The sequence below is a fragment of the Brugia malayi genome, assembly GCF_000002995.4.
Source record: "Brugia malayi strain FR3 genome assembly, contig: Bm_v4_Chr3_scaffold_001, whole genome shotgun sequence".
NCBI lineage: Eukaryota > Metazoa > Nematoda > Chromadorea > Rhabditida > Onchocercidae > Brugia > Brugia malayi.
In genome coordinates, this window is record NW_025062477.1 from 6,837,114 (window position 1) to 6,850,220 (window position 13,107).

General features: G+C 33.0%; 2 protein-coding genes across 2 annotated transcripts; both read right to left on the bottom strand.

Moving 5' to 3' along the window:
• Window positions 1-7: 7 nt before the first annotated feature.
• Bm12829 (Uncharacterized protein) lies at window positions 8-4,509 on the bottom strand (the record flags this gene model as incomplete). The annotated part of the gene is made up of 12 exons (XM_043080225.1): window positions 8-211; window positions 675-792; window positions 1,138-1,221; window positions 1,423-1,616; window positions 1,919-2,087; window positions 2,413-2,612; window positions 2,747-2,826; window positions 3,121-3,244; window positions 3,765-3,974; window positions 4,102-4,152; window positions 4,233-4,323; window positions 4,421-4,509. The coding sequence occupies 12 exons, from the start codon at window positions 4,507-4,509 to the stop codon at window positions 8-10; spliced, it is 1,614 nt and encodes a 537-aa protein (XP_042936159.1).
• Window positions 4,510-6,470: 1,961 nt separating this feature from the next.
• Window positions 6,471-12,340, bottom strand: Bm12830 (Uncharacterized protein; the record flags this gene model as incomplete). The annotated part of the gene is made up of 12 exons (XM_001900995.2): window positions 6,471-6,545; window positions 6,645-6,712; window positions 6,899-7,022; window positions 7,150-7,239; window positions 7,643-7,786; window positions 8,072-8,194; window positions 9,257-9,904; window positions 10,424-10,654; window positions 11,007-11,068; window positions 11,247-11,375; window positions 11,981-12,158; window positions 12,242-12,340. 12 exons carry the CDS (start codon window positions 12,338-12,340, stop codon window positions 6,471-6,473), a joined length of 1,971 nt encoding a protein of 656 aa, XP_001901030.2.
• Window positions 12,341-13,107: the final 767 nt, after the last annotated feature.

The following is a 13,107-nucleotide window of genomic DNA, read 5'->3' on the forward strand; positions in this document are numbered from 1 at the left end:
CGGAAATTCAAGCCGAAATGAATGCTGATGGAAAATGAATTACTGTGCCACAACAACCGAACCCATCTATTTGAGATAAATCATTCACAACCGCGTTGATATCGCCATCGTATGTGTCATGAAAAACGCAACCACTTTCTGTTTCTGTCCAATTAATAAAGTGATTCATTCTAACTGTAATCATCAGTTTAGGGCGTTTCAGGTTCAGACGCTGCAATATGTTAATATCCGCCTAAAAAAAAGGATTTTTTCAGTTGCAAAAGCTTACAGAAAATTTATACAATAATTTTCACGAGTCATCGCAGTTTTATCCCTATAACACGACAAGGAGTCACGTTCATATCTCGTTATCCAGAAACTTTTAAAATTTTTTTGTGTCTGTGCTTGTTTACTTTGGATAATGAATATGAGTGCAGCCAAGCAATGCAATCCAAACACTAGTCTCTTTCTACCCATCCAGTGACCCTACTAACAGTTTCTTCCGACAGTTCAGATATTGATTTTGAACTAGCAGTTCCCGCTATGAGATTTCAAATTTGTAGGTTTTCAACAATTTCATGTAATAAAAAGTGAAAATTTGAAGTTCAGTAACTGTTAAATGTAGGGTTATTTATTTATTTATTTCATTTGGATAACGATTCCACAGAATTTTTTCATTAGTAATAAAGCTATACCTTATTGTCATGAAGTCTCAGGAATCGTAATTTCGGCAAATTTTCATCACACAGATTGTCCCAAGCTTTATTTTCATAGGAATTACCGATTTTACTTAAATCTAGCAAGACCAGATCACTAAAATGAGACCCTTCAAAAAAAGACATTTACCCTAAAGAATAGCTGTACAAGTAATGGTAATGTTTCTCTTCAAAGCCGTTCAAAACTAACAAATGTATTGAAGTAAATAAAAATCATTAGGTTCCCGAACTCTACATTTATTATTACACCGAATTTTGTGGAAATCCGTTAGCAATCGCTCTGAACGCGAAAACTCCATTTTTAAATTTTTTTAAAGACAACTAAGTGAAGCAAGAGATAAAGTTTGTACTAAGTAAAATAAGATATTCGGGTACATTAATAAATAACAGGGCGTAGCAAGTATAAAAATTGGATATGAAATAGAGAAAGCTAAGAAATTACTTGAAATTTTTGGTAACGAACTGAACGATATTGTTGCCCATAAACTCATTGCGTTGCAAATTGAGCGTTCGCAGTTTTGGGCAACTAAATTTGGTATTTATTACATAAGCTAGGGAATTTTTGAATGATTATGTTGTAAATTTATTAGCAAATATCACCAATTTGAACAAATCAAATATAATCTTTTTTTCCAAATATTGTTACTAGTTTATTGCAGTTTTACAAGATCTCTTTTCAACTCTACCAAAACTGCTGAGACTCTTGAATAACAGTGACATAACATACTTTTTAGCAATGACCTTTACAAGTTCCGCACTGCACATCTGGAATTCGGTAAGAGCTAAATTTCTAAGTCTATACGGGAATGATTTTTCCGGTTCTTTATCTGGTAAAGTAAATAAATTAATCATTCCTTCTGTAGTAAGGTTACAGTATTGATCACCACACGCTAAACGAAACTCCTCCAGATTGCATAAATTCTGCAAATCAGAATGCAACAAATTTGATAACAGTGTAGCTATATTTTAGTGTAATAAAACTTGTGGTCAATAAATTTTCCCACATTAAAAACCGGTTAGAAGTGAGAAATTTAAACTTTAAAAAAAAAAAAAAAAAAAAAAAAAAAGGACATTCTGCGAAATACAGTAATTAGTAATCAACACGCAACATCGCAATCTTAATTTGAAGCGTATGAAAAAATCCATTATCCTCTTTCAATTATTGTCACTCAGTATAGCAATCAAATTGATTAAATAGAATTTTATGGACAAATTTCACTTACCTTCAAATGCAAAATATCCTCATCATCGGTGTAAAGACACATATCCAAAGACAAAAGTTTCAAATTATGCAAAAGACCAATGTAGCGAAAATCGTGATTTGTAATGAAATACCCAAGATAAAGTTCGGTAAGTGTTAATCGCCATGGAGAAATCCTGATCCCATAGAAGCTAATAAATAACAATTACAGGTTGCCTTACATTTTTATAAGTCGATTGAGACCATTGAGAAAACCGCTTCACCTTCTTAGCTTTCTAACAACTATATTGGGTACAAATCTTAATGGAAATTTTGTTCAGTAATAAAGGTTATGAATCACATACATCTCAAAGGAGGATTTAAATAGTCTAGAAGTTTTCGGGAAAAAGCGAATCGCTTAAGTCGTTTCTACTATGAATAATACTAATGGGTCGTTTCAATTTTCGAAATTTTCGGTTATTTAAGACGTATCAAGTTAACAGCAACGGACAAAATAATTTTTGGAAAAAAATTTACTTAATTTTGGCTGCCCCATTTTCAATATGCAATACTTTCAGTTGTCGTTTCCAAGACAATAGTTTCATGTCAGCCCCATCCCAATATTCATTCATATCACCAATAAAAAAATTTTCGATTTTCGGGAAGGTATTCTCATTCTCAAATAACAGCCTCAACATTTCATTCCACTCTCCTGAACACTGAACACGAGAGGAACACTGCAATGTTGGTATTTGAAATCACCAAAATCCTTATAAACCAGTGGCTTTTTCAAACTTTGCAGGACACTAAAGAGAAAAAATTGAACAAGAATAGCAAGGGGTTTCCAGATAATTTTCAATATAAATCATACACGCTTGACACCTTCCATATGTAACGTATCAAGATTGGGAAAACAATCAGATAATTTCTTCAGCAATGCTGCATTCATTTCTGTAAAAGCCTAACTGAAATTCTAACACATTAAATATCATAAGCTAAAGAAAAATATTAAAAGAAGTAAATATTACAAAACCCATACAAGGTGTTTCAAATTTACATGGATTCTATTCCTAAAGGTGTCTCGCTTTAAAGACTTATCTTTCAGTGCACAGGAATGCTTAAAAATTTTACAAAACAACAATTGTCACTACACTATATGAATTAATTTTAAGAGAAGTTGTTTAAGAAGGAAGAAGTTTTTAAGCAATTTTAATTCAAATGTCCTAAAGGAAAGTAAACGATAACCGTCAAAAGAACTGATATCGAGATGGGTGACGTTGGGCATGTATATATCGAATAAGTTGCTAACTTGAGTGGATGGCAATACCACTGTACAATCGATGCAGAGTTTGCGAAGATGGTGAGAATTCTATGAATATATTCACAAGCATAATTCCAAAAACACAAATATTGACGAGGAAAGTGAAATTAAATGTAAATCTAGTCCCAATTCTTGTCTACGCTTAAGCATCCTGTTGGAATTTTTAGAATTCAGGATTTCATATCATGTCTTGAATACAACATGCTGACGATTGCTAATCGAAACTTTTTAAAATAACTTTCTAGCAGCTTCACACTTCTTCCTAACTGTGCTTTCGCTCATTATTTCTATTTATCACCCCGAATAGAGGTGCTGATCAGAAAACAAGCATCTGGATGTCATAAATGATACGAAAACCTAAATTCTATTCTGAAAAACTTAATTCTGTTTTGAAAAGTCACTGAATTGAAAAACACTCAATTTTTGTTCCATTCTATACTCAGACGTTTATAGCTGTAGAGAGATGTATTAGTAATCTATAAAGTCCGAAAAGTACAAACATTCCCAAGCAACTTCTACATTATTTTAATAAATTGCTAAAAATTTGACAGAATTAAACAACATCAACCTTAGCAAAAAATTCTTTGACACTTTTGTATGCCAGTGTACGGTAGGTAACCAGAACTCTAACTTCGTTCAAGAGAGTAGAGCTATTTGCTAAATTATTCCAACGGCGAGATACCAAGGAAAAACAATTAATCAAATCGATCGGATGACAGTAACCAAATATCATCAGCAGTATATCATCCGGCAAATCGTTTATTGTAGTAAGTACTCCCTGAATGAGTTATTGGCGCTTGTTTCTCGAAAGAGTTTTTTAAGAAATTTTTCCAAAAGATAAATGAGCTCTCAAATAATTAGTACACATTTTTTTTCATAAAATATATGTTCAGAATTAAAAGTACCTGCTCGTTTCCAAAATTTTGAAGATATTCTTTTTTTCTTCCTTTTGAAATCTAAAAAAAACGAGAATTATTTTTCTTTGGATCAGCATTACAATACCACAGAGAAAGTTAAATCAATCATATGGAATTACCTGGCGGTGAAAAGAGACTACTTGACAAATGTGTCTTCCCATTTCATCTTTCAGCAGTGGATAATGCATCTGTAAGCAGGCAGCACTTTTCCTGAAATCAAAAACTTCGAAAGGATATATGGTATTAACAGAGTCAATCTTATGGTCTAGATTCCACATGTTGTTTTTGTAATAAAATGGAAAATTACGCTTTGAAAAATTTATATCTTCTGTCAATTCTGTCGTATTTACGCGACAGTGGCCGATATTGCCCTGGCGATTCTGTGAATGCATCCATTCTGCAAATGATACCTAATTAAAACATTCTCAAGAACGACAGATCATTTTGTATGTCACTTTCAAACATCTTTGTTACCTTAGGGCAACCACTGAAGAGCCACGGTAAAAACGAATTATATGTATATCCCAATATACACTTCAGTTTCTTTTTTTCACTTACTTCGCAGTTGAATAAATTATAACGAAGATATGAGTGAAAAAAACGAACCGCTCAAGAACCCACACAAAGCAATGTGCTAAGACGGAAACAGCTGTGTAACCCTAAAAGGAAAAGATTTAAATCCACGATGGAAGAGATAGAATTTTTTAGTAAAAATTAGTGAGTCAGAAGCATACATGACTATCGCAATATTAACAAATACTAAATTACTACTAAGTACCATCATCATACCGTTCCTTCCTGTTTAGCGTATCTAAAGAGGAAGGTATGTGTATAGAAGACTGAGCAAAGAAGACTGATTAAAACTTAAATGAATTAATCTGCTTGTTGCTTAGCTAAACATTAGCGATATGCCTATTTGCTCTCACAAATGAACTCAATTGTGGTACCTAAAACGAGAACTGGAAGTAGCACATCAGGATGACAGGTGACAGGAGTAGCTGAACAATGCACTCATACGCCCCCGCACTATCCAAAATATTCCATCCCTCTCTGATTCTTCCTGTCAGCTCACGAATTTTAAATGAATTGGTTCCTGAGACGAAATGCGGGTACTGTACTCCCGGTGCTACGCCGGAAGGAAAGGTGCAGAGAGGAATTTCAGTTACTGTTGTGCATTTCGCGTTCTTCAACAGCACATCTCCTAAGTTCGGCAAGTGACAATTACTGTATCGATGTGTCCTCAGATTGAGAATGTGGTAAAAGTAACGTTGAATGAAAATTTCGACTCGTATGAGACAAGTACCGAAGATGAATCTTGCTATAGTGCCTGGTGGCAATTACACTTCACAAGCGAGTGGCGGAGTACAGCAAAGTGAACCACAATTTCACCATGCCAACCGGAAGAATTCCTTTCAGAGAAAGTGCAGTGAGGTACTGCTGTACTACTATACCAGGTTTTCTCAGAAAGTGTATATTTCCTCTCCTGTGCAAGCAAACTTTTCAATGGACGACGGAAAGTGTTCGCAGTTTATTGCAGTTTTTACTCTCACATTTACGTTCAAACCGAATTCTTATGATTTTCATATTGGTTCAAATTCAGAAATTCCTTTTATTTGCATATGCATTTATGAAACTATTTTTCAATAGCAGGAAAGATAAATGTACAATGTTAGAATAGATAAACGATGAAAAAAAGTTGTATTAGAAATGGTTGTATTGTCGAGGTTGCGTTGGGAATTGTTGTGTTGTCAAGCGAGCAGAAGCGGGAATTTTTAACTGCATTTAATGACTATCTGATATGGACAAATTTTAGAAGATATTTTTTCAAATAAACAGTTTGTTCCTTTAAGAACTATCTCCAAGAAGAAAATAAGAATCTTTTAATTCTCTTTCCATTGAAAAACAGGGAGAACGAAGAAAAAAAACTGAGTAAGCAATTTCTAAAATATAAAATAAAAATCTCGAAGAGTTTTGAATATACACAAAGCAAGTTTTAACAGCAATGATTTCATACATACAAAAGTTATACTGAAACATTTACAGATTAAGTTCACAATGACATCCAGTGTGCTTCGATATTCTGAAACTGAACTTCGGGTCATGCTTTAGCTGATGATCATATTCGCCTCCTCAGCTTTCCAGCAATTCAGTTATCAGAATTTTCTTTCAAATTGATTTGCAAAGATTTACTAGAAGGATTAAATGAAATAATTCTATAAAAGAAACTAAAAAAAATCCATACAATCGTCTTACAACTAAAGAATCCTACTGTACTGTTGCTTCTGGCAGAGGAGGTAGTTGTCAAGTTTTGCTGAAAAAATGAAAAAGATCTTTCTCGCTAGCTTTTATCAATGTATTCAATGTATGCGATCTTGGATATCACTTTTCCTGGAATGACGTTCCATCGAGTTTTTCTTGTCATATCCGAAACGCTGCAAAATTAGGAATACTTTACAACATCGACACTTTCTTGAATTTCGGATTCAAATATATTTAAAAAAATCAGTGAGATAGAAATCTAAAGCATGTACCAATTCTTTTTCCGAACAAGCGAAACAATTCGGATGGTTGAGTTTGAAATTTGGTTTAGCGTCACCATCTGAAAATTTCAAAATCCTTATGAACTATTTCAATTCAAAATTCTTAATGGCTACTTCAAATAGTCACTTTCGCAAAATTCGAACAGCATACAGTTTTAAAACCCCACACAGTTTTATGAAAACCTTTTATTCTCGTGCTCCCCAAAATTCCCACTCACACACTTAACGCAAATATTAATTCATACCTTTACGCTTTCGAGACATTGACCAACCGAGTTCTTCAAACGCTTCAAACATTTTGTGACCTTGCGAGGCCAAAAAACGTTTCGTATTAAAATGTCGCTGCCATGGAAGAAAAGCACATATCTCCTATAACTGTAACGATCGTCTTCGTATTTTAAAGCATTCCTTCAGTTTTTTCATAAAAGATTGAAAATGTAACAATACAAAGCTCAGCCATCTCGAGATAATTGTAATGGAAAAAAAAAAAAAAAACCTTTGGACAGCATTCTCTAGTCCACCAACACTTTTCACAAACTAAACGTAGACCGTTACAAGTTGAGAGATCCAACAGAGAATTAATGTACTGAAAATGAAACTCGTTAAAGATGAAAATATTAAAAATTAGTATTTTAATGAAGCAACATTTTCTCCAACATTTAAGGAATTAAAACTACAACGGTCAAATGATGTTCAGTAGTAATGATAAAATCCGATGAAAAACAACAAAATAAGGACAAAAATAAACTCGATCATTAAATCCACAATCACAAAGATGGTTAAAAGATCTTGTTTGAAATTCAATCACATTTTTAAAAAAGCCAACACACCAATTCGCAGATTGAATTTCAATATGAAAAACATTAGCAAACCATTAAACCCACCAGTTTAGTAATGCCGTTCGCAACCATACATATATTCATTTAGAACATCAGAGTTCAAAAATCAGAATGCATTTAAACATGGCAGCGAAAAAAAAAAAAAGAAACCTTAGCAGCATTTATTTGACCAACGATTGCAGGGAAAAGAGTGATACCCGCCAAAGTCCGTGCAAGACTAGCTAAAACGTTACAAGTAGAATTTACCATGCATCGCTCCTTGCTAATACTTGTTTTCTCACCCATCCGAAAAGTCTGGAACAAACATATGAAAAAATCAAAATTTTAACTGAAAAATTTCAAACTTTTTTCACACTATCATGCTAACTCATTCCAATCAATTTCTCGTATCCATTTAAGAGCTGATGAAAAATCCTGAATAACAAGAGTGAAAGAATTGAAGGATGCAAAATTTAACATGTTTGAACTGGTTCTCATTACTGTTTTAGCTCGCAAAAGTTTTACAGGCTAAAACTTGTGCGCTTTAGTTTTGAAGTAAAAAAGAAAATAATATTTACTGAAATTAAAATAAATTCAAACTTTCGGTCGATTCTTTCGCACGATGTTGTCTGCAACTCTTTTGAACTGTTTCAAAAGTTTATCACGATGCACCTTGGCTCGTTCAACAGTTCTTGAAATCACTTTCTTCATCGAAGAAATTAGCTGTAAAATTAAGTATATTTGCTATCGTTTCATCGACAAAATTGATTAACTTTACTAATTCAATCTTTATATCTACTCTTCAAATAGCCAACTTGATATGAACATGAAGGTTGAATCAAATATGATAGCATGAAAGACACATATTATCTCTTTTTTTTATATATTTTACAGAAGATATTTTACAACTTTTTTGCACCCGCTTTTCAAAAAAAGAAATTGATTCATCGACAAAATTTATTCAGATTTACTTCATTCATGCATATTATCAGTACAGTATATTTTTGTAATGTATCATTTAAAACCGATTAAAACCATGAAAACGGTAAACGCGAGAAATCATAAAAAAATACTTGATTTTACTGTTCCAGTTTTCTACTAGGGTTAAATTTCTTATTACCAAAACTCTGTGATAAATTTTATCATATTTTTTCACTTCTTGCAATCTGTAGTGAATGTAATTTTTCAAACCACAATCTACGAACAAATCCTTATTCATCAAGATCTCAACAGTCGGTCTTATAATTTGACTGCGTGCTGAAATTTGATTTGAAAAATCATTAGAATATCATTAGAAAAATCAATGCAGTAGTTTCAATATCAGTAGTTGCTTTTATTCGGAAATGCAACGAACATTCAAGAAATGAGAGTTGCTCTGGTAAAGAGACATGATGGACATATTCTTATGAAATGTTTTTTATAGGAAATTTTCATAAAGTCGTAAGAAATTGCTTTGAAAAATTTTTAGAAATTTTAAGAAAAAACAGACTTGAAGATTAGCCGGAAATCGAAGCTCTATTTAATGTACTTTTGTAATATATCTTTTCCAGGAAAAAATCAATTAATGCTGCAGTAAACGTATTCTAATGCACAGTTCATTTACACTACAGTAAAATGGAAGATAATATTACGCTTAAGATTCATCGAAGTCGAAAACTACACATGAAAAATAATAAACTTAAAACTATTCATATAAATGAAAAAAAAAATAATCATATTAAATTTGAAAAAAAAAAAAAAATCTTCAGCTAATGTTAAATTCTACAAGAAAAAAAAAAGACCCACCAAAACTTCACTCGTGACTCTCTTTGGTTGGCGTACTTCTTTTTTCGAATTACTTCTCCGCAGCTTTTCCGATTCTCGTAACTTCACAGCCACGAATGATGAACTTAAGTCTGCACTATATGGTAGTTTATTTCTTTTCTTTCCCAACGACTTAATGCTTTTTATATCTGATATAGCTTTAAAGCACTTTTTCTCAGTATGCACCAAATCCGCAATACTTCTCGAAATAGATGTTATTTCCCTTTGCATTGACAATTCTGGTAATGGAACTGGTGCTAGTAATCCAAGTTTCGGTTCAATCAAAAAACGATGGGCCGAAAATCGAAGGAAAGGTAGGATTAGTTTCGGGATTGATGGAGAATTCTGGAATTTTGCAACTTCCATTTTTATGGATTCTAAATGTCCTGACGATTCAGTTTTTGTTGAATTCCAATTCTCCGAAGAATTACTTAATACCAAATGCAAATCCATCTGCAGTCTTCCATCGTGATTGCTTTTTTTTTCAACCAGTATTTTGTTCGTGTTTCTTTTTTTCAACCAATGTTTTGTTTTACCAAAAACTGGTGACTCATATCTGTATGGTTCCTTCAGTTTCTTCGTATGTCTTAAATATCGTCGAACGGTCTCACTCACTGCATTGAGCCGATACTAGAAAAAAACATCTAACTTTAACACCTAAAGCAAGACTAAAAAACTAACACTAAACACCTAAAGAAGGAAAAATATCAGACAGACCTTGGCTGTTTAGCTTTCATAGACTATCCGCCTTCAATAGTGATATGAATGCAAGATTAACATCGCTACAAATGGATTTTGGAAAAAAAAAGCCTTCTGCTACTGACCGTGATGCAAGCTATTACTACTTTATAATATATACCTACATTGATTCGACTGGACTCCCTAACTCTGAAAGACTAAGAAATAGTAACATATATGTCATTATAAAATTTTTTAAGAAATGCAATTATATTTAACCATGGATTACTAATGTCCTCCGTCTCTGTGTGATAACTGTCTTTTTTGAAAGCTGAAATAAATCTTAATTTTTTTTTTTTTTTGAAACCTGAAATATCTGACTACATTCCCGAGCACTCTCGAATTGATTCATCAAGAGATATAACTAGCCATCTCGAAAATAACTGTAAAAATAGCATTATACCGACTTACTTCAACTGAAACATATTCGCATTGATTTGTAGCGAAATATCCATGCTCGTCTTGTGATGCACTAATGCTTTCGGAATTAAGTATCCAAGGAAACGGTTCAATCGCATGTGGTTTAGGGATACTGAATGGAAAAAAAGACCAAGCCGGAATCGATAACTTCAAAAGAATTTCAAAAAATGGACGTAAAAAGAAGGGAGCAGCGATTCGGTACTGCAGACCGAAAAGGTGGTCCTGAAAATGATGAAAATTTTTTGTAGGAAAGCACGTTAATCACTCAGATATTACACAGAAAACAGAAAGAAATTCATAATTCATTAACTCTGTACAAAAAAATCAATATGTCTCAACGTAATTTATTGAGTTTGCCTTCTCTTAACTTCTGACTAATCATATATTCCAAAAAGTAAAGAAGTGATGTAGAACCAGTGCTCACTTTATCTTTTGTGTTACTTAGATATGTCTTCCATTAATGAATGACCCCACTGTTTAAGCTGTGACATTTCTCGACTAGGTGGATAATGTCGGAATACTATGCAAAACACTCGAATCTATTAAAAAAATATATAAGCGTCATAAAACCAACCTCATTAACGAAACAAACATTTTCCGCTGACGTAAATGACAAAGACTCTGGCTTCCCAATGCCTGGAAATTTTTGAGAAAAACAATAAATTTAGCGGACCACTACAAATAGTCTGAATTTATATGGAAAAAAAATTCAGAAAATAGGGATAAATTTAGCAGCATAAAACTGAAATTTAAACCAAGTGCCAGTGATAAGAAGGAACAGTGATAAGTCGTTCCAGTTTGTAAAAGAAGATACCGAATGCATAGTAGAATATGATGATAGCGACAGCAGTAGCTGAAATGCCGTAAGCTGCTGTAAACTTCAAATTTCGTCCCAAAGCAAAGTCCTCCAAGATATGGGCAAATGGTGAATCAAAGCATTTCGCTGAAAAAAAAAAGCAATATTTCAACTTCTTTTTTTTTTCAACCATTAAACACATTTCCTTATTTGCGTGATAAAATGTTAAAAATTCCGATCCATTGTGAAAGTTAAAACTGTTCAAAATCATTCAATGTGCATATATACCAATAATATCATTATGTACATATTTTAATTGAAGTGAACGGCATGGAAACTGCCCTGCACGCTACGTTTACACATCTTAACTCTGTTATTTTAAAGTTTATTGCCTTTCCATTACAGCCAGGGTAATGGTAAAACAAAGTTAAAAAATGAATCCAAATAAAAAACAGTGATATCTAAAAGCAAGTCCCTTTCAAACGATTGTATCAGTAGGTTTTCACTGATCTGAAATTTTAAAGTTGAAGGAATGATTTTTTTTTATTTGACGATAAGAAAATAAGCTAGTGTCGAAATGGGAACCTAATCAGTTTAATGAGATATAAAGCATTACAGCAACTAGAAAGAGGACGTAACGAAGAAAGACATGTGTATTTCCTAAAATATAATAAACACACTGAATTAGTCTAGATCCACTATCTTAAAAAGCATTGAAATTTGCTATAAGTAGTAGTCAGAAATAAGTTTACATAGCTCGTCCAGTTGTTCGGACACTTTGACAAAGTCAGTGCACGTAAGCGCATAAGAATCATTCAGCATGTCTTCAGTAATCATAGAAATATCGCCATCATCCTCTTCTTCGATCTGCTCATCCTCTTCTTCCACCTCACTCACCCCGACTTCCGATGCCGAGTCATCTTCATCTTGCTGGAATTTCGGATATTATCACAGTAACAACTATAATATGGATAAAATTTCAAACAGCTTACTCAATAAAAGAAGAAACTTACATCTAATAGATCGAAATCATCCTCCCCAACAAAACTCCATGATGAATGATTGGTATCGAAGCTCGAAATAGATGGTGAACGTGTCAAACGATCATCCATCCTATAAACAAAAGTAGTTAATGACAAATGACGAATAACATTTAACGAATGCCTTTTAAATGTTCCCTTTTGAATAAAACTTTGATATTAAAGAAAGCGAATAAATCGTTTAATACATAATAAAAGGTTATCCATTAGATGATAGCAATGATAAGAGATGACAATCGTTTAACAGAAATTCAACCATCCTTAAAAACACAAGTTGAATATCAGTTTATAATTTCCAGAGAGAGTTTCACCTCCTCTTTCTCTTTTTCCTTCCTTTGTCTATACTTCCACTTTAATTCTAAGCAAGACTATCAAATGTTTTTTGTAACCTTTGTGTTATTAAATCATATAAAAAAAGGTAATTAAACTATATATCTACACAAGCAAATCAAATTCATTCTCTCAATAACTCATGTGACAGCAAATATTTCTCGGTGCTACACATATCGAAAACAAGAAGAACGACCGACTGCAGGGTTCCATAGCATCGGTCCGATCCTTAACCACAGCCTCTTCTTCACACATAATAACAACGCTTCCCTTAGTTCCGCTAAAAAACTGCTTTTTTGCACTTGTGTTGCAAAAAAATGATGATACGATAGGAAAGAAGAGTAAGTCAAGTGAACAAATAACGAGAGACGGAGGAAGAGAGAGAGAGAGGGAAAAAACGTTTATTAGACGACTGTATGTAGGATTGGTTGATGACAAATAATTTGGAGAAGAATGTAATGAAATGGCTAAAGCAGTAAGCAATGCAAATAAAGTAATAACTGCGATAA